Source organism: Globicephala melas, chromosome 1 (genome assembly GCF_963455315.2).
Source record: "Globicephala melas chromosome 1, mGloMel1.2, whole genome shotgun sequence".
NCBI lineage: Eukaryota > Metazoa > Chordata > Mammalia > Artiodactyla > Delphinidae > Globicephala > Globicephala melas.
The window spans coordinates 165,751,141-165,772,080 of record NC_083314.1 but is presented as its reverse complement, the minus strand read 5'-3'; the positions used below and the strand labels follow the sequence as shown (position 1 = coordinate 165,772,080).

The following is a 20,940-nucleotide window of genomic DNA, read 5'->3' as shown; positions in this document are numbered from 1 at the left end:
AGATTTGGCAATCTGTTGATTCCAAGGATGAACTAAAGGAAGTAATCAAAATGACTCCTTAGATTTCCAACGTGATTTTTGAAGACTGTTTAGTTAATAAGGAGTTTAGGACATTTATTCGGTGAATATTCAGCACTCACTCCCTGATGGATACAGTGCTAGGTGCTTGGGATATAGCAGAGAACAAGATAAAGTCCCTGTCCTCAGGGAGCTTTTATTCTAAAAGAGGAAGGCAGACAGTGAACAAACTAGAAAGTCAATTATATATGTTGAGTCTGATGAGCCTGTGACACATGGAGGGGGAGCTGCCTAGAAGACAGTTGGATATTCAGCCTAGAGTCCAGGGAGAAACGCAAGGTATAAAGATTCAAATTTACGAAAAAAGATAGTAGCTCTTAAGGAGAAAAGTGTTTTGTATTTAAAGGGTGGACAGAGGAAAATGAACCAGGAAAACATTGAGGAAAAGCAATTGAAAAAGAGGGAAAACTAGGGAAAAGATAGTGTTACAGAAGTCAAAAGAAGAGAGTTTCCAGAAGGAAGGAAGAGGATCAGGAGTATCGGCTGCTACAGAAACGTTAGGTAGGATTAGAGTGGAGGACAGGTGACTTTTTCAGTTGGAATATTCATTTCATTACTTTTAAGATAATACAGTTGACCTGTGAACAAGGCAGGAGTTGGGGCTCCCACAACTCTCTGAACAGTTGAAAATCCACATATAATTTATAGCTCCCCTCCATATATGTGGCACCTTGGTATCCATGGTTCCACTTCCTACACAGGCTATTCAGTCATGTAGTTCTGTGGTATTTACTATTGAAAAAACTCCACGTACAATTGGACTCGCACAGTTCTAACCCTTGTTGTTCAAGGGTCAATTGTAATTGCAAAGAAATCTACGATATTTGGTAACTCGGCTCTTTTTGATCATCCGTTTTAGCTACCACCGTCCATGATGCTGAAGTTTGAGAGAGGATCTAAGCAACCCCCTAAAACAGGGCTGCCTTGCTGCTTCAGTCTCCAGAGCGACATGGAGGGAACTTCAGCACTTCTCAGCGCAGCCAGAATTGAGTCCTCTGGGATATAGTTCTGGGGTGAACAGCACTTCTGTGAATGTAGCATTTCACTGGAATGGATTCTCATACGCTGCCTTGGGCAAAGCTGAACACTTTGTCAGTGCTTTTGAACCTTTTAATATTGCAGCGTACCTGAGGGCTCTTCCCTCACCAGCCACCAATGTTCTGAGTCACTTGCAGGTTCCAGGGTTTATTGGCTGCACCTCACCCTCACCCACGATGACTGCCTGTGCTGAGGCACAGTTTGCACGATTAGGCTTACCTGCCCTGTCCTGTTGTGAGACCCACCTGTGTAGGTGCTAAATTCTAGCCATCACATCTAGTTGGTGGTGGGGGAAACCTTCTGGAGGCCCCCAACCTTCTGGAAAAAGTGGCCCCCACCTCCAGGGGAAGCCTTCATACCACACTGGCATGTCAGCTGAAAGCACTGCACTATACCTCTTCTGACACAGCAGGACAGTCCTCTTCAGGCAGTCCAGCCCAAGAGAAGCTCAGGATCTGACATGTTCTTCCTTTTGGCACAAGTCATTCTGACTTTTATCTGTAAAAAAAAGACAGAAATCTTGAAGAAATGATGGGAACTTATGTTTTTCCTGTCTGTTGAACAGTCTGAGCTGCAACCAGATTCCAAGTTGGGAAAATGAGAAAGCATATATGTTTTCTGTATATAAAAGCAAAACCAAAAAAGGCCTTTACATTGAGGCTAACTTGGCAGAAAACTGACTCATGGCTTAAATTTTATAGGCTATTGTACTTTTGTTGTACCAAATGATACCCTAACTCATTCTAACCAAGAGATGTGTTTTCCCCCATAAAACAGAGTTGCAGCAACTCTGGGAGCACTTGTGTGCTGTCAGCCCCACACTTCCAGCCAGAACACAGCAAGGTCCTGGGGATGTGGAGTGCTAGATAGAAAAAGGTCTTTGGAGAAGCAGTTAGGAGGGGCAAGATCATGACCCACTGCTCCTCTCTTTTCCTCAGTACTGTTTGCCTTCTCCTGCTGTGTGCTTTGTCTTAACTCCCAACACTGATCTTCCTGCTGACCCTCTCTGGGAGCTTCCACCTCACTCACTCCTCTTCCAAGCTGTAGCCAGTGCAGCTGGTGCCTGGGCATTGACTCAGGCCCCACTCCTTTTTGTATGTGTAATATATGTTAATATGATTTCCTAAAACAGAAGATTCAGTTGCTTTCTTTGAATTTTTACTGAAAACCATACAGCCTTACTATTTCCCTCTAATTCCTGTACATTCTAAGTGGAAGGGAAAAAAATAGTTTCTACTTAACTGATGAATGTGGCTTTTTCCCTTTAATGTTCAGAAAATTGTGGCTATCTTACAGATTTCTTCTGATTTCTTCTGCAGTCCATGTTGTTCTGTATGTGATCTTTAAGTGGATTTTTCTCTTTTCCTCCTTTCATGTCCATGTAAGATTTGCTGAACAATCAGAATATCAGGTTAAAACAAAGCTAAAGTGACCTTAAAAGGTAGTATCTTCCCTCCATACGGGGAATAGGGAGGTATTTGGATTTCTCAGTAAACGTCAAGTGCTTTATGGCTGTGGAGATACACTGGGCCCACATCTCCTTCAAATTCATTAACATTTGGTATGACCAAGGGAAGATAAGTGACAATTCTACAAAGTTGTTAGAGGTCAGTATATAAGGTGGCCACACATTAAGCGTTAACTTCTTCTAACCTTTCTGTCTTGTTGTTCTGGAAACTATTTGGCTTATGCCAGCATCCTCTGTGGCTTCAGATGACATTTTTCAAACCCCTTTCACCGCCTTCCTTTCCCTTAATGTGCCAAGCTTGAAACAGGATTTGATTTCCCGAGCTACTTGTCTGCTTTCTATGTGCCACCAAGGAATCTAGTTCATCTTTCATCTCATTCATGTTCTTTTGAAGCAAGATACTTTGGGAGTCAAGTCTTTCAGGTGTTTATATAAATATATATATAAAGAGGATTTTGTGTTCTCTTTCCGTGTAAGTAACAATTCACAATCATAATGTAAAGAAGAAATAAAAGCCTGTTGTATTGTACTTCAAGATGCTTCCCTGATGTACAGAATCTCCTTGTAAAATAAATAATTGCATTGTAAATCAGTCTTCCTATCAATGTTAATTATTAATGTATTTTAGAATTAAAAAAAGTTATACTATTCTGGTATGTAGTGTTTATTTTTTATGTTCTACCTCACTCCAAATGACTTAAGGTTGCTTAAAAATGCTCCCTAAGGGACTTCCCTGGCAGTCCAGTGGTTAAGACTCCGTGCTCCCAGTGCAGGGGGCATGGTTCAATCCCTGGCGGGGGAACTAAGATCTGCAAGCTGCACAGCGTGGCAAAAAAAAAAAAAAAAAATCCCTAAAATATTGCTAGACACCCTAAATGAGAAGTAGATGAGGGGGAAAAATTAGAGTAAGAACATTAAATGTAACCAGAGATGAAGGTCAGTGATGTTTGTGTCTGTCTGTACAGAATTGTGGAAAAAGAATAAGCTGCAGAAGGGAAAGCCAACTATGAACCCCACACTGTGTAGCAGGTGCAGCTCTAGGTTTTATTAATCCCACCTAGACTGGGAGGTAAGTGAAAGTACACTCATTTTACCAGTGAAGAACTTGAGAGATGAAGTTACCTCCCCAAAGTCAAAGATAATTATGTAACCACTCTTTACATATATTCAAGGAAAAGCAATTGCATCCTAATCAGTTGTCCCTGCAAGGACTTACTGTGTCTGGACCACATATAATTAGACCTCAGGCTGACATCACAATAGGACAGATCGTAGCTTATGTACTCCTCTCTGGCAAGCAGCCCAGTTTCATTCGAGGTGGCCCCACCAATGACTCACTTCGTACTTGTCACTTCAGAGACTGGCCTTGATTATTGTACCACCCTTTACCAAGGGTTAAGAGAAACCATGAGTCAGAACTGCTCATGCCATTGGCCTCCACCTGCTCCCATATTTTCCTTCTACTAGCCCTCCAAAGAGGCCTCAAACTGCCATTACCCTTTTGAGGTCACGCATTGTCTCTAGAAGGGTATTTTGAAGGTACACATTGCCCAGTGTTTGCTGAAACAATGAATTTAGCGTCCGTAAGGATTTTGATTACTGTACCCCAGGAAAGAGAGGACTACAATTGCAGAGAAGGGGTTTGGAAAACCACCATCAGAAAGGGCAAGTCCAGTGGATATTGAATGGGAGGGGGTGGGATAGGAAGTCTACTTATAAAAGTTGAGAATGTACAACAAAAGCCAGGTGCTGAAACCAAAACACAGCCTAAACCACTGTTTCAATTCCATCTGTAAGAGGCGTGAAGGGAAGAGTCGGAAACACCAGCAGCCTGGACCGCTTGCTCCATCTTTCTCCTCTGTGGGTACCATTAATTTCTTCCCCCAAGAATTTTTGCCTCCTTCATAAAGCATAGAGGTCATATGAAAGGAACAAACACCCTCAACTTCTCTGCATCTGGTACTGAGGAGACACACACACACCATTAATTCATTTATTTGATCAGCGTTTATCTCCTTCCTGCCCCACCAAGAAAAACAACCTTCCCCTCTTGCTCTATCACCTACTTTTCCCATACTCCCTTCACATAATCTATTCTAACATTAAACAACTTAAATTCCTGTACAGTCCAAGCACTTGAACTAAATGAGTGACAGAGGAAAAAGAAGCAATGCAGATGTAAACATTGCATTGATTGACATTGACATTGACATTTGTGTAGGACCTCTGGTCTATACATGCTGTTTTCCATTTCTAAAGCCATGTTCACTAAACTCATTAAAATATAAACTAAAACCAAAATAAAATGGCTTTCCCTGAGGTTACCAGTGTCTTCTTAGTTAACTGCCACATCCAAGGCCTGTTTTCAGCTCAAAACGTATCCGACTACTCTGCAGCATGTGATGCTCTGGGCCATGTTCTAATCCTCAAAACTTCTTCTTTGACTTGTCAGACACCACTCACTCTCCTGGTTCTCCTCTGATCATGCTTCCTCTGTCCCCCGGCTTCTTCCCTGACCACCATTTAAATGTTGGGTTTTCATGTCCTCTCATCACTCTCCCTGCTCTTCCAACATGACTTCAGTCACCACTCTTATTCTGACAACTTCTACATCTTTATTTACAACTCGAATTTCTTGCTTGGAGTCCAACCCTATATCCAATTACCCTGTAGACATATATACACCCACATGTTCCCAAGGTACGCACCTCCAGCCTTCCTTTTCAAGGGGGTGCTGAGAGAGGGGTCGCAATGAGTGAGACTTCAGCAGCGTTTGCAGCAGTTCACAATTCAATAAACAGGTTAACAACAACAAAATAACTTATATTCACCTTCTATGCAGACATTACTCACCACCCCTACCACCTACTTTCTCAGTTATCAGAGTTAGAGACCACAATATGTTCAGCATCCCAAATCTGAAACTTTGATATTATCTGCAAGTTTCTCTCTTACCTCGCAGGTCCAGTAGGACAATAAAGTCTGTACATTCTCTACCTCAGAAATGTCTCTCAATTCCTTTATCTCCTCTTGCCTTGTTTACCATTCAAGTTCAAAGCCAACATAATTTGGGCTTCCCTGGCAGTGGGCAGTGGTTGAGAGTCCGCCTGCCGATGCAGGGGACACGGGTTTGTGCCCCGGTCCGGGAAGATCCCACATGCCGCGGAGTGGCTGGGCCCGTGAGCCGTGGCCGCTGAACCTGCGCGTCCGGAGCCTGTGCTCCGCAACGGGAGAGGCCACAACAGTGAGAGGCCCGCGTACCGAAAAAAAAAAAAAAAAAAAACCAACATAATTTAACGGGACTTTATAACCTCCAGTCTCTCCAATTTATCCTCCGACTTTGCCACTAGAGTTACCTTTCTAAAAGGCAGAGATAGGGACTTCCCTGGCGGTCCAGTAGTTAAGACTCCGCACCTCCACTGCAGGGGCACAGGTTCAATCCCTGGTCTGGGAACTAAGATCCCACATGCCCTGTGGCACAGCCAAAAAAAGATAAAATGCAAAGACAGAGCAATCCTTTACTTCAAAACTATTGACCTCTAGTTACCGGCAGGATAAAATTTAAACTTTGTCTGGACCGCAAGATACTTTGTATTCAGCTCTTGCCTATTTCTCAGGCTCATGAAAAGCCCAGGCAGTTCTCCCTTTGATGTTCCTAATCAAGCTGACCTCTCACCCTTCCCGGGAGACCACAGGCCTGCTAGTTTCCTCACTTGGAACGCTGTCATCGTCCACACTCCACCCTTTTACTATTCCTTCAAGTTTTAGCTCAGATTTTAACTCCCCAGGAAAACCCTCTCAGCCTTTAGCCAATTGTTCAGTTGCTCTGTCCTCAGAATACATTATTCATGCCACACAGAGCTTATCAAATAGTAGTATAATTTGCTGTCATGTCTATTTCCCCCACTGTGAGTGCTCAAGGACAGAAAAAGTGGTTCATCTCAATCCCCAGTGTCTAGCACAATGCCTAGCAAATTAAGTCATATTCACCAAGTAAATGTTGAATGAGTGATTGAAAGGCAACTGAATACTCGCAATATCACCAGAAAAGTAGCAGAATTATTTGTCTCTCTTCCTCTAAACTACTGGTTCTCAAACATTTTTGTTTCGTGACCCCTTCATAATTTAAAAAATTACTCAGAACCCCAAAAAACTTTCTATCTGTTGGTGATATCTATTGATACTTACTGTACTAAGATTAAAACTGAGAAAATTTTAAAATATTTATGATACATTTCAAAATAATAATCCATTACAGGTTAATTAACAATATGTTTGTATGAAAAATAACTATTTTCCAAAAATAGAGAAGAGTGGCATTGTTTTACATTTTTTGCAAATCTCTTTACTGTCTGGTTTAATTGAAGGCAACTCAGTTCTCATATCTGCTCTTGCATTCAACCTGTTACTATACGGTGTTTTGGTTTAAGTAAATGAAGAAAATCCAGTCCCACACAAGATATATAGTTGGTAAAGATGTCAGCCATTCTTTCAAATAAAACAGTATTCCATGAAAAACGTGGCTTTTTCAGCTCACAACTCAAACAATGTCAGAAGTGCTTTTCCTGCAGATCAGCTTTTCACATGCAGCATAAATGCTCTATGTGTACTTCTCACTTTGTCACATAGAATATTAAAAAGACAGATACTCAGGACTTCCCTGGTGGCGCAGTGGTTAAGAATCTGCCTACCAATGCAGGGGACACGGGTTCGAGCCCTGGTCCGGGAAGATCCCACATGCCGTGGAGCAACTAAGCCCGTGTGCCACAACTACTGAGCCTGCGCTCTAGAGCCCGTGAGCCACAGCTACTGAGCCCACACGCCTAGAGCTTGTGCTCCGCAACAAGAGAAGCCACCGCAATGAGAAGCCCGCACACCACAACGAAGAGTAGCCCCTGCTCATCACAACTAGAGAAAGCCCGTGCATAGCAACAAAGACCCAACACAGCCAAATAATTAAATAATAAAAGACAGATACTCAAAAGGCAAGAATTAGTAAAATTAATGATTTTTACTTCTTCACCAAGGACGTCCTTCGGTGAAACTGACTTTTTTTTTAATCTTAAATTTGTGTTGATGAAGAATACAATGACCACCAGTACAGTTTGGTGACAGGGCTTTGAAGCAAACTAAGACACCAGCAGTTTAACCCACGTTTTCATTTTACATCAGTGTAGACTCAAAATAGTGAAGGAGGCAGAAAAAGTCTAAGTATTATTATGAAATAGTTTTGACCTCAGGGACCCCACAGTTGGCCAACTACACTTAGAGAACCACTGCTCTGGGCCTGTTTCGCATCTTAAAACCTGGGTAATAGGGCTTCCCTGGTTGCACAGTGGTTAAGAATCTGCCTGCCAATTCAGGGAACACAGGTTCGAGTCCTGGTCCAGGAAGATCCCACATGCCGCAGAGCAACTAAGCCTGTGCACCGCAACTACTAAGCCTGCGCTCTAGAGCCCACGAGCCACAGCTACTGAAGCCCGTGAACCTAGAGCCCGTGCTCCACAACAAGAGAGGCCACCGCAGTGAGAACCCCGTGCACCGCAATGAAGAGTAGCCCCCACTCGCCACAACTAGAGAAAGCCTGCGCGCATCAAGGAAGACCCAACACAGCCAAAAATAAGTGCAAGAAAGAAAGAAAATGCATGCTATTAAAAAAAATTTTTTTAACTGGGTAATAATACCAATGTCTTAGAATTGCTGTGATGGTAAATAATGTATTTAAAGCACCCAGCACAAAATCTTATAGGAAGAACACCACAAATGTTTCTACTCGTTATAGCAGAGCTGTGATGGCTCTACGTCAATTTATCTAACATTTATTCGGAATTCTATCGCATTTGCAATATTTCACATGTAACATTTATCTTCAGGATTCTTTGCTTGCCTTCTTTATATTAGGTGTCTATATGTGTTAAAATACACGTAACATAAAATCTACCAGTTTAACCATTTTTAAGTGTACAGTTTAGTACTTCCGACTTATTTACCAACGCCATTTATCAAATGTTTATTTCACACGTAACAGGGTAGATTCAATCCCTTTTGAGACTGCATTTCTCTAGATGCCTTTTTCTTTTTCTGGTTTTTTTTTTCAGACAAGGCTTAAATGCCTTTTCTATTCAGAACACTTATTAATCCAAAGGTTTTTTGACTTTATTTAACGGCTTATCCTCCAGATTGGTGAACTGATCGTAGAGCCGTAAACACCCGATCCAGCACTTACCCATCAGCCTAAATACTTCAAAACCTCTCTTTCTGTAACTTGCACTTTCAAGGTCCCGCGCGAACTCTCTAGTATCGCGAGATGCCTCTACGCCAGGTAGGGGTGGGGCTTAACCTGCGGTGGAGTCCCAGCACCCTTAGCGAATTTCTAACTCCCTAACTGCGCATGACGCGGCGCAGGCGCAGTAGAGATTTCTTGACTTCCGAGGGCTTCAGAAGGTATAAATACCGACGCCTGGAGACCGTTTGGTCTTTTCGGGGGAGGCTATTGTCATCTTCGTTGGGTGGTAGGTGAGTGTGATTAGATGCCTGCTTCTTCAGCGTTTTGTCTGGTACTAGGTCCGCCACTCAGCCTTTTCTTTGGGGATCATAGTATTTAGAATGATTCCGAATCTTCGGCGTCCATGCTGACTACCCTTACTCGCAAAAATAGGGCCGGGTCGGGTGTGGGCGGGGGAGGCCTCGCCGGCCGCGGGTCTTGGCCGTAACCAAGGGTCGCTAGCGCGAGAATTCCCAGGCCTGCAGGGCACGACCCTCCGCGCCCACAAGCTAAGTGCACAGCGCCCGCCCTCATTTCCTGTTGCGCCATTATGCTGCTTCCTAGGAGGCGCGTTAGCGTCTTCAGTGGAGTTGAATGCAGGCCATTTTGTTCCCGATTCGGGTTATTCTTAATTCTGGTGCCATTTATTTTTTCTTTTGGGGCAATTTTTTTATTTCAGGCGATCGGGTTAAAGGTAGTAGCCTTTACTGGCGTCATAACGGCTGTTATTTGCTGTTCTTCGGCAGCAAGCTAATCGCCTGTTGGGGTTCCTAGATGTCTTTGGAGTACCTGGTTGAAAATTCAGATTATTGATGTGTCTGCTCGTTAGTCTTGCGCTCAACTCTTGTTGACACTCTGGGGTGATTGGGATCTACTCCCTTATAGATACTCCTGCGAAGTAGCTGTCAACTTGGTGAAGTTAATTTCTAAAGTATAGTGACCAACGTGGATACCCCGGGAGGTCACTCTCCCCGGGCTCTGTCCTGGTGGCGTATGGGAGCATAGGGCTCTGCCCCATGATGTACAGTCCCTTTCCACAACGTTGGAGATGAAGCTGGGCCTTGAGTCTGCGCCTGCATATTCCTACAGCTTCTCAGAGTCCTGTGGACAATGACTGAGGAGACAAACCATGCAGGAAACAGCTCTCTAGAGCAGCATATCTGAATCTAGGTTGATCCGAAGTGAATGAAAAATTTGTTTTAATCAGTTTCGGTGTACTGCTGGATTAAAGCTCTTACCTGCTTTGTTTTGCAGCATTCGTTTGGGATTCCAAATAATTTGATTCGGGGTAAGTAAATCTACGAATTCCTTTTGGCCTATCAGTGTTTGCCTGCCAACATTTTGCATAAGACATTTGATCATTTTGAGCTCAGTTCCATTTCATGAAGATGCTGCCGTTCAATGCATCTAGATATTTTGCTACTTTTTTCGTAGGCATGTTGACAGTTTCTTAGATGTATGCTCGTATTCCAGGAAGATGGCTTTTTAAAGTTTATCTTCACATCTTTAATACTCACGATAGAGGAGAGATTTCTGTTTTGCAAATGGAACAATTTTGAATGACTTAACCAAAGACAGCAAAGCTGTCACATGAGCCATGTAATGTGTGTACCCTCTCGATCTTTCCAGGGGAACTAAGGGTTTGGTCTCTTGTACAGTTCCTTTCTGTGATGTGGAGGGTTAAGTTGTGCCAGCATATGTCTACAATGACAGTAACTATGATAGATAAAGCATAACTTTTGGAAGTTATTAGAAACAGTTGCTAATCCTGGTGGACTTGAACTTCCCTCAGGTGTACATGTAGTATGGGATGAGGGGAAATGAAATGTCTTGAAAACAGGGTTACAGTAAGTCCTTTACATACAAACCTTAAGATGCAAACATGTCCAATCACGTAAGTTAATTCAGGTGTCTGGTGTACATTGTCACACGCGTGCATCCTCTACAAGTGGTTGTGTTTTAGTATACTTTACAGTACTGTATGGAGTACAGTAGGACAGTATCTGTATTTCAAGCCCAGGATGTCTGGAAACAAGCATAAAAGCAGCAGTGACATAGGTGGTACTGCTGAAGAATGAAAGAGATTCATGATGCAGGAAGTGGTAAGGGGGTTTTCTTTATTTGAGGAGGCACTGTTGGTTTTTGAGGCAGAGGACCCGGACATAGAATGGTACACGAAAGTTGCAGCAACCATTCAGAATGCAATGCAGTGCTACTGTGTCATCTGATGAGAAGAAGAGCTAGTACCCAGATATCACTGGATCATTTTTTCAGGAGGGTAGATAGAGTTGAATCCAGCAAGGGACCAGAACCTGTGCCATCAGTGTCAGGCATGAGTGAAATTGCAGCTTGCCCTCCATCTCCTGTTGCTAATGATCCTTCAGCTCTGCCATCTCCCACCTCCTCTCCCTCCAGTCAGTAACTCATGGCCTGTTCACTTGAGGCTAGCCCCTGTATGCTAGCTGTTGTACTTTTAAAGGTACTGTAAGATTTAAAATGTTTACTTTATTTCTTTGTGTTTGTTTTTTATGTATTTGTGTGAAAAGTATTATAAACCTATTACAGTACAGTACTATATAGTCGATCGTGTTAATTGGGTACCTAGGCTAACTTTGTTGTACTTTGTCCGCTCTCAGAACGAAACTTGTCCATATGGGAACTTACAGTAACTGTTCAGTCAGACATTCCAATGTGGATACCCCGGGAGGTCACTCTCCCCGGGCTCTGTCCTGGTGGCCTATGGGAGCATAGCGCTCTGCCCCATGATATACAGTCCCTTTCCACAACGTTGGAGATGAAGCTGGGCCTTGAGTCTGCGCCTGCATATTCCTACAGCTTCTCAGAGTCCTGTGGACGATGACTGAGGAGACAAACCATGCAGAGAGACATCTAGTATACCAAAATTTAAAAGTGAAATAAGATTGTTATGTATGAATCTAATTCTTTTTTTGTCCTTTCATTCAGGAGAGAAGAGGAGCCTTACCTGACTTGTGCAGTTAACAATGCTTTGGGGGCCTTTATTTGGCAGGGAGATTAGTAAAGTGAGTAATACACTATTTTTGGAAGATCAGCCTGGGCAATTTGAAAATGTTAAGTTTCAGCACAATGTTTAACCCTGGAATTGCACCTTAAAAACCAGCAGAGTAATAGTGTTCTGTTAACCAGGTGCCTTTTGAAATTTAGAAGGAATTCCAGAAGACACTTGTGTGGGCAGATCTGTGGACAGTGTAGTGACCTGGGAGTCCCAAGAGACCCTTTCAGGTTTCCTATGAGGTGGAAACTTGATGTACTGATACTAAGATCTTGGCCATTCTCAAGTAAACTGGATTTTCTTAAAAGTGGAAAGCAGATGCCCATGAGAATCTACATGTCTTAATAAAGAGATCCATGTCAGTTTCTAATGTACTCGGGTGAATTACAATAAAGGTGACTATATACATAATTGTGTGGTTCTTTTTTTTGGCCGCACCATGTGGCTTGCAGGATCTTAAGTCCCCCAACCAGGGATCAGACCTGGTCCCCCTTCAGTGAAAACACCAGGGAATTCCCTATGTGGTTCTTTCTATGCAACTATGACTGCTAAATGAGTATTCTATAAATGAAGCTGCTTGTTCAAGCAGTAAATACCTGATTGATTCTGCACTAATTAAAGGCCCTGAGCTCTTGCGTTTAATATTGGCATTTGTGTACTACTACTTGGGAAAATGCATGTATCCTAACCAGTTGTAAATAGGTAACTTAAGGTATGGTCTTAGAGACATACATTAGGCCACTGGACATGGGTGTTGAATGAGAGGTCTTCATGCTGATGAGACCTAACCATTGTACAAGATTTGGTGCAGATGTTAAAAAGTTAAAAGCAGCTGTTGGGGTAGTTAATCCTCTGCTGTGTCAAAGAGCTATGCTTGAGTCACAGTAGGACTTTGTCAACCCTGTGTACAGGCTGCCAGCATTATAGGGAAGTCATAAGACTGAAGGATGGGGACTAGCGGGGAACCATCTAGAAGGTAGAGTCTAGATCTTGGGTGGGGCTATTAAGTGAATTTTACAAGATGGGAAGGTAGAATAACCCATTTAAAATCCATTGGAGTCAGGTTTAAGGGGGGGATTTGGGGGTTTGGTGGGTTGTGGCCCAAACACATGGAATGTCCAGATGTACAGTTTTACAGCGTTCAGGGACGAAAGGGTAAAGAATAGGAGCTAGTTTGTGGCTTTGATTATTGGAGAACCTCGGTTGCTTTACCTGAGCAAGTAGCAACACTTTAGTGCTTACCTGTGCCGGGCTTTTCTAAGCACTTGGCATGTGTTAATCACAGCCCTGAAGTGGGTATTAATCTGTCTGCTTTGATAGGAAAACCCAGGAGGAGAAAGGCTAAATAATTGCCCAAATCTACAACTAGGAAGTGGACTGGTCCTGTATCCCCAGGGTTAGCCCTGTGTCCAGCGCACATCTTGGCATTCCCACATAAACAGTCTTTGGATGATAGATGCACAGTAAAGTCTGAACAATGTTTTTAGTGTAAATTCTCAGGGTAGGGCTGGGTGCTAGGTGGGGAATACATCCATTTCTGGTGTCCAAGTGTAGCTGAAGCAAAGCTGTCAGCAAGTATTCTAGGTCACACCCTTCGCTGAACTTCAGGTTGCAACATACGTACCTGTAGACTTTTTACAAACAGGTTATTCTGGCTTTTTTCTCCATGTAGGCCTCAATAGTCATAGCAGTAGTTGCTAAAGTGAGACTGCCTGGGTTTGAATCCTGATACCACTTGTCCCTGTGACCTTGGGCAAGCTACTTAACCTCTCTGCCTCAGTTTCCTTATGCATAGAATGGGGACAATAAAAATACCTCTTGGAGTTGCAGTGAGAATTTAGAGTTAATATTTGTAAAAAAGCTTACAGTCTTGGGCTTCCCTGGTGGCACAGTGGTTGAGAGTCTGCCTGCCGATGCAGGTCTGGGAAGATCCCACATGCTGCAGAGTGGCTGGGCCCATGACCCATGGCCGCTGAGCCTGCTGCTCCGCAGCGGGAGAGGCCACAACAGTGAGAGGCCTGCGTACCGCCAAAAAAAAAAAAAAAAAAAAAAGCTTACAGTCTTATAAGTACAGTGAGCTTGTGAGAAAATTCTCTGACTTAAAAGCAAACAACTAGGGATATAGTATCCATTAAAGTTTTGTTTAATAAAGTCTGCCACCACAGATAAATGATCTACTAAACCAGGCTTATCTCACTCAGAACACTACCTCTTCGGGAGAGAAAAGGGGAGAAGATGGAGGGATTAGTATTGCCCAAGATCACCGAACTAGTAATAGAACCAGGATTTGAACCCCAAAACCGTATCATGATATACTGTTACCTTTGAACAAGGCAGCGTGGTAAGATACGTACATTATTTCGTCTAATATTCTATGTACCCCTGTAAAGTAGGTACCCTTTGTGCCCATTTTGCAGAGGAGACTGAAGTTGGAGTTGAGGAACTTGCACGAGTTATATAGCCAGTAAGTGGCAGAACATGCATCTGAGCAAGGCAATTGACTGCAGAGCCTGTGCTCAACCCACATCATACCATGCCTTGAGAAAATTAGCTATTTACACTTCGTATTCAGCTAATTAGTACCCACTACACCATAAAAACTCGGTTTCAGTTGTAACAAATTATAAACCTACTATGTGCCTATGTCTGCTTGGCTCTGGATAATACTAAGACATGAGTGCAGTTTCTTGGGGAGCGGGAGCCCTTCCTGGCTGTTACTTCTGTCTTTCACCATTTTCTGTCTTTATGCATGTCTTTCCCTCTGATGGATGGGATCTTAGTTCCCCAACCAACCAGGAATCAAATCTGGGCCCCTGCAGTGGAGTCTTAACCACTAGACAGCCAGGGAAGTCCCAGAACCTGTGTCTTTATGATGGTATCTGACATTTGATGAGGATTTACTATGTGCTAGGCATTCTTTAATCCTTACAACAGCCCTATGCAGGGCAGGGACATTTTTTATGTCCATGTTATAGAAAAGGAAGACAATCAAGGTTAGATTATTTGCCCAAGGTCACACATCTTTAGATGAAGGTCTGCATCTTTAGAGCCTGAACTCAGCCACCATTCTCACCTCCCCTTCCCTAAGCACCCATAATGGCTTCTCTCAGAGGTAAGGTGGGCACCTTGAGCATTCCATCATGGTAACGTTATTAGCATTCTGATGTGCTTATTTTTTAGTTGATGTCCATCTAACCTACTAGTTGAGTTATCCTTAAAGAATGGGACCATATATGTATGCTCAAGACCTAGTACTGGGCCTGGCACATAGCAAACGCTGGTTGATGACTTTATTATTCTTCTGTGTTCTATTTCATTGATTTCTGTTTTGATCTTTATTATGTTCTTTTGTTTATTTTGGGTTTAGTTTGCTCTTCTTTTCCTAGTTCCCTAAGGCAGAAGCTGATTAATTTGAGACATTTTCTTCATTTCTAGTTTAGGCATTTAGTGCTATTAGTTTCTCCCAAATACTCCTCTAACAATATTCCACAAGTAAAAAACAAAACAAACAAAAATATTCCAGAAGTTCTGCTATGTTATGTTTTCATTTTAATTCAGTTCAAAATACTTTGAAATTACCTTTTGATTTCTTCTTTGACCTGTGGACTATGTAAAAGTGTGTTTTTATTGTTTTTGTATTTATTTATTTAGGCCACGCCAGGCGGCTTGCAGGATCTTAGTTCCCCGACCAGGTATTGAACCCAGGCCACAGCAGTGAAAGTGCTGAGTCCTAACCAGTGGACTGCCAGGGAATTCCCAAAAGTGTGTTTTTAAATATTTGGGAGTTTTCCAAAGATCTTTCTGTTATTTGTTTCTACTTTCATTCCATTGTGGCCTAAGTATATGTTTACTTTGTATGATTGAATCATCTTAGATTTAACAAGACTTTTTCTATAACCTAGTATAGCCTATCTTGGGAAATGTTTCATGTGCACTTAAAAGGCACGAGTATGGGGCTTCCCTGGTGGCGCAGTGGTTGAGAGTCCGCCTGCCGATGCAGGGGACACGGGTTCATGCCCCGGTCCGGGAAGATCCCACATGCCATGGAGCGGCTGGGCCCGTGAGCCATAGCCCCTGGGCCTGCGCGTCCGGAGCCTGTGCTCCGCAACGGGAGAGGCCACGGCAGTGAGAGGCCCGCGTACCGCAAAAAAAAAAAAAAAAAAAAAAAAAAAAAGGCATGAGTATGTAACTGTTGTCCGAAAAAATCAAGGTGGAGTGTGAAGAATGGTTAAGTGTTCCATAAATGTCAATCAGTTCAAATTGATTGAAAGTGTTGTTCAAGTCTATTCTATCCTTGCTGGTTTTCTTCCTACCTGTCCTATCAGTAATATTGAGAGTGGGTTATTGAAATCTCCAGCTATAGTTGTCGATTTGTCTGTTTCTTCTAGAAGTTCTATCAGTTTTTACTTCACTTTTTTTTTTTTTTTTTTTTTTTTGCGGTACGCGGGCCTCTCACTGTTGTGGCTTCTCCCGTTGCGGAGCACAGGCTCAGCGGCCATGGCTCATGGGCCCAGTCGCTCCGCGGCATGTGGGATTTTCCCGGACCAGGGCACGAACCCGTGTCCCCTACATCGGCAGGCGGACTCTCAACCACTGCGCCACCAGGGAAGCCCTACTTCACGTATTTTGAAGCTCTGTTATTCGTTGCATATACTGAGGATTGTGCATTTTGATTGACTCCTTTACCATTGTGAAATTACCTTCTTTATTTCAATAATACTCTTTGCTCTGAAATCTACTTTGCTATTAATATAGCTGCTCCAGCTTTCTTTGACTAGTGTTACCAGAGTATGTCTTTTTCTGTCTTTTTACTTTTAATCTATTTTTTCTATCTTTTTACTTTTAATCTTGAACAACATGGGAGTGCTACTGAAAATCCCCATATAACTTCACAGTTGGCCCTCCGTATCTGTGATTCTGCAACCATGGATTTAACCAACCTTAGATCGTGTAGGACTGTAGTACGTAGTACGTATTTATTGAAAAAAATCTGAGTATAAGTGGACCTGCATAGTTCAAACCTGAGTTGTTCAAGGGTCAACTGTATTATGTTTAACGTGTATATCTTGTAGGCAGTATGTGGTTGGGTCTTGCTTTTTTTTTTTTTTTTTTTGCTGTACACGGGCCTCTCACTGTTGTGGCCTCTCTCGTTGCAGAGCACAGGCTCCGGACGCGCAGGCCCAGCGGCCATGGCTCACGGGCCCAGCCACTCCGCGGCATGTGGGATCTTCCCGGACCGGGGCACGAACCCGTGTCCCCTGCATCGGCAGGCGGACTCTCAACCACTGCGCCACCAGGGAAGCCTGGGTCTTGCTTTTTCTATTTATTATGACAATCTCTGCCTTTCTTTTGGAGCGTTCAGACCACATTTATTTTACTTTTTTTAAAGCTTTTTTTTTTGTATTTATTTATTTGGCTACATCGGGTCTTAGCTGTGGCATGTGGGATCTTTAGCTGCAACGTGCAAACTCTTAGTTGCGGCACGCATGTGGGTCTATTTCCCTATCCGGGGATTGAGCCCGGGCCCCCTACATTGGAAGTGTGGAGTTTTAGCCACTGGACCACCAGGGAAGTCCCAAGACCACATTTATTTTTAATCACAGATCTGTAGGTTTATAGTTTATAGGTTTATAGTTTGAACATTTTTTAGCCATTATTTCTTCATGTATTTTATGTCCCCAGTTCCTCCTTATTTTCAGGGTCTCCAGTTACCTGTAGAGTAGGCTACTTATTAAAGTTATTCCATAGTTCACTAATACTATTTTCACTTAAAAAATTTTTTTCTATGTTTCATTTTGGATAGTTTCTTTTGCTGTGCATCAAGTTCACTAATCGTTGCTTTTCCAGTATCTAATCTATTGTTAATGCTATCCAGTGTATTTATAATCTTAGATATTGTCGAGAGAGAAACTCACTTTGGGTCTTTTTATATCTTCCATGTCTCCACTTAGCTTTTGGACATATGCCATACAGTTATTTATTTTTTTTTAATGTCTTTTTTTTTTTTAATGTTTTTAGTTCTTTTATTTATTTATTTATTTTTGGCTGCGTTGGGTCTTCGTTGCTGTGCACAGGCTTTCTCTAGTTGCGGCCAGCGGGGGCTACTCTTCGTTGCAGTGCGCGAGATTCTCATTGCAGTGGCTTCTCTTGTTGCGGAGCACGGTCTCTAGGCTCCCAGGCTTCAGTAGTTGTGGCATGTGGGCTCAGTAGTTGTGGCTCATGGGCTTAGTTGCTCTGCGGCATGTGGGATCTTCCCGGACCAGGGATCGAAACCATGTTCCCTGCATTGGCAGGCGGATTCTTAACCACTGCACCACCAGGAAAGCCCTGCCACACAGTAATAATAACTTTTAATATCGTTTACTTCTAGTTCTATCATCTGTGTCATTTCTGGGTTGGATTCAATTGATTGTTCTCCTTACTATGGTTTGTGTTCAATAAATAAAATACAACAATAATAGAGTGTGAAAAAAATGAATATTTGCATTCAAAGAAGGAAAAGATAATTAGGGCTTAGGAAGGCTTCATGGAGATGGCAACTGAATTGAGCCTTAAAATATACATATCAAGAATTCAGCTAGGCAGGAGAGAAGGCACCTGGTAAGATAGGTGAGAAAGGTAAGAAAGGAGGAATGAGCATGGGCATGCTCAGAGTTCAGTGCAGACGCCAAAGGGGAAATAGGAAACCAACAGCTTGGGGCATTTGCCACCTGGTGCTCCTAGCACAGCACTGAAGAAATATCTGAGTCTTTAAAGATTTTTAAGCAGGGCAAAGTCTCACAGCCATGATTTAGGGAGATTAACCTTGGGATCTTGGTGGAATGAAATGAAGGGGGAAAGGATGAGGGGTGGGAGCAGAGGCCAGGTGGGTGGTGCTTTAGACCAGAGGGGCAGAAATAAAAGATGGAGAGGAGAGGGAAGAATCAGAAAAGATGTGAAAGTTTGAATCTGTACTTCTCGGAGAACCTTAACCTTGGCTTGAAGGATGAAGGGGGTGGTGGTGGGGGGGGGTCTAGATCCAAGGAAAATGAGTTTTATTTGGAATATTGAGTCTTCTGGGTAGAGCCGTAGGACTAAAACTTAGGGTAGAGGTCAGAACCAGACCAGGTGGGCTGCCTCTCAGTTAAAAGGCGATGGCTCGGCCCTAAAGAAGATTTCTGATCTCCTTCTACCACTTGTATGATGACCCCAGAGAAAACTTGCTTAACCTCTTTGAACCTCATTTTTTTTCATTTTCCAACTGTCAAGGGTTTTGTGAGGAACCAATGAAGTAATGGACGGATGTGTTTCTGTAGTTGAAGTAAGAGGTTTTACAAAATATGTGATGATAGTTATTTTTATAATTACATCAAGCCATGTGAATGAGTAAGATCTTGGAGGAAGACAGCAGAGACAGATCAGAGATCCCAGGGTTAAAACTTGGAGGAATTTCACAGTGTAACATCCAAAAGAGGAGTCCCTGATGGAGGCAGAAGTAAACTTGAGGAGGTGAGAAACCTTAAAGATGGGGAGTGCTTTGGGGTGGGCTCTGTGTAGAAGAAACTCAGTTGGTAAACACTCATCAAAAGTGTCTATCTAGGGCTTCCCTGGTGGCGCAGTGGTTGAGAGTCCGCCTGCCGATGCAGGGGACACGGGTTCGTGCCGCGGTCCGGGGAGATCCCACATGCCGCGGAGCGGCCGGAGCCTGTGCTCTGCAACGGGAGAGGCCACAACAGTGAGAGGCCCGCGTACCGCAAAAAAAAAAAAAAAAAAAAAAGTGTCTATCTAGAGTTCAGGTATGATAGAATGACCTTCAGAGTCAGAATCAACATGAAATGGAGAAAATATCCTTCTGCAGAGGCCACGCCTTTGACCTGGGAAACCCCCAGACACAATCAAAAGCCCTGAAAGGTCACCACAGGGAACTTGAAATCCTGAAGAACTGTTTGTATCCTGTCCTGAAGAAGGAGTGGAGTGTGTTAACAAGACAGGGTAGTCGGCTTGGCGCCTGTTTTCCATCACTAGCTCCCAACCTCAGTTCACACCCTCATCTTTTTTGTCTGGCCTCCCTCCCCCACCCTTGGTTTCCCCTTCCCCCAAGTCCATTCTCTGCATTCTCCATTTTGTTCTAAAACAAAACTCTGCTTCTGTCACTCACGTGCTTAAATCCGTTCCATAGTTCCCCATTTCCCCAGGGAAGAGGCTGCCTCCTTAGACAATACCCTGAAGCCATGGTCTGTCTCTCCCTCTCCAGTTCCTCCGCATGGCACCCTCTGCCCCAGTCAGACCTTGGCAGTTTCCCACAACCACCACAGGCTCCCATCGCTCCCTGTCAGTGCACGGGATGCTTCTCCTAGGATGCCCGGCCGTTTTAGGCTTAACCTGGAAAGCCTTTGTTAAGCCCCGGCTGAGCCAGATAACCTTGTGCGTACCGTTGTCACACCCTGAGTAGTTGCTGATAGTCCTATTTCTCATCTTTCTCTGATGGAGAGCCTCTTGAGAGCAGGGAGGATCCGAATCTCTTTTGTCCGTACAGTCCCTTCCACACTAGATTCTCCCAAACAAACCTTGATTTCAAGTAGTCTTTCTGGTTGTCAGTCCTCTTGTCCCAATTTGGGGTCTTCAAAATACACACCCACTGTACCCTTGCCAGGGCGGAGAGAGCCTGGTTAGGAGCGCCTTAGCCAGAGCGCGCCACTCGCACTTCCCGGGGCGGCCGCCAGGGGCCGCCGGGCTCTTTGTTTTCTTTTCTGGCCCGGGGTCGGGGCCGGAGGCCTGTAGAGCGCATGCTCTGGGGCAGTTCGCGGCCGGGCCGGGGAGCGGAGGAGTTCCTTGTGGCCGACCTGCAGCGAGGTAGGTCGCGCCCGTCACGCGCGGAGGGTCGGGGCGGAGGGCGGCGCGCGGGCACCGGCGGTCGGCGGCGGGTCGGGCCCGTTGCCTGCGCGCGCCCGTGTCGCGCGGCGCCGGCGCCACGTGAAGCCGAGTGGCTGAGAGGTGCGGGCGCGCGAGTCTCCGGCCCCGCGGGGCCCCCCGGAGCCTGCCGGGCCCCGCCTCGCCCGAGCGAGGGCCGCGCGGCCCCTC

General features: G+C 44.1%; 2 protein-coding genes and 2 non-coding genes across 17 annotated transcripts in view; all 4 read left to right on the top strand.

The window, feature by feature from the left end:
• The window catches only part of PHACTR4 (phosphatase and actin regulator 4), a 116,968-nt gene extending 113,739 nt beyond the window's left edge, over positions 1-3,229 (top strand). For all 9 annotated transcript variants that reach the window (XM_030872418.3, XM_030872399.3, XM_030872457.3 and 6 more), the window contains one exon: positions 938-3,229. In XM_030872418.3, coding sequence (XP_030728278.2) covers positions 938-953 — 16 coding nt within the window. In that variant the 3' untranslated portion in view covers positions 954-3,229. The remainder of the gene's footprint in view (positions 1-937) is intronic.
• A 5,735-nt stretch (positions 3,230-8,964) lies between these two features.
• RCC1 (regulator of chromosome condensation 1) overlaps positions 8,965-20,940 on the top strand; it is a 32,428-nt gene continuing 20,452 nt past the window's right edge. For 2 of the 6 annotated variants that reach the window (XM_030872241.2, XM_030872303.2), the window contains exons 1-3: positions 8,965-9,100; positions 10,104-10,137; positions 11,814-11,890. In XM_030872241.2, coding sequence (XP_030728101.1) covers positions 11,852-11,890 — 39 coding nt within the window. In that variant the 5' untranslated portion in view covers positions 8,965-9,100; positions 10,104-10,137; positions 11,814-11,851. Of the gene's footprint in view, positions 9,101-10,103; positions 10,138-11,813; positions 11,891-18,933; positions 19,369-20,336; positions 20,713-20,940 lie in introns of those variants that run through there. The other 4 variants (XM_060309044.1, XM_030872275.2, XM_030872328.2 and 1 more) reach the window with 4 other exon arrangements.
• Positions 9,790-9,993, top strand: LOC115867261 (small nucleolar RNA SNORA73 family). Its single transcript, XR_004045031.2, has one exon. It is a non-coding gene; the product is annotated as a small nucleolar RNA SNORA73 family (small nucleolar RNA).
• Positions 11,536-11,740, top strand: LOC115867264 (small nucleolar RNA SNORA73 family). Its single transcript, XR_004045033.2, has one exon. It is a non-coding gene; the product is annotated as a small nucleolar RNA SNORA73 family (small nucleolar RNA).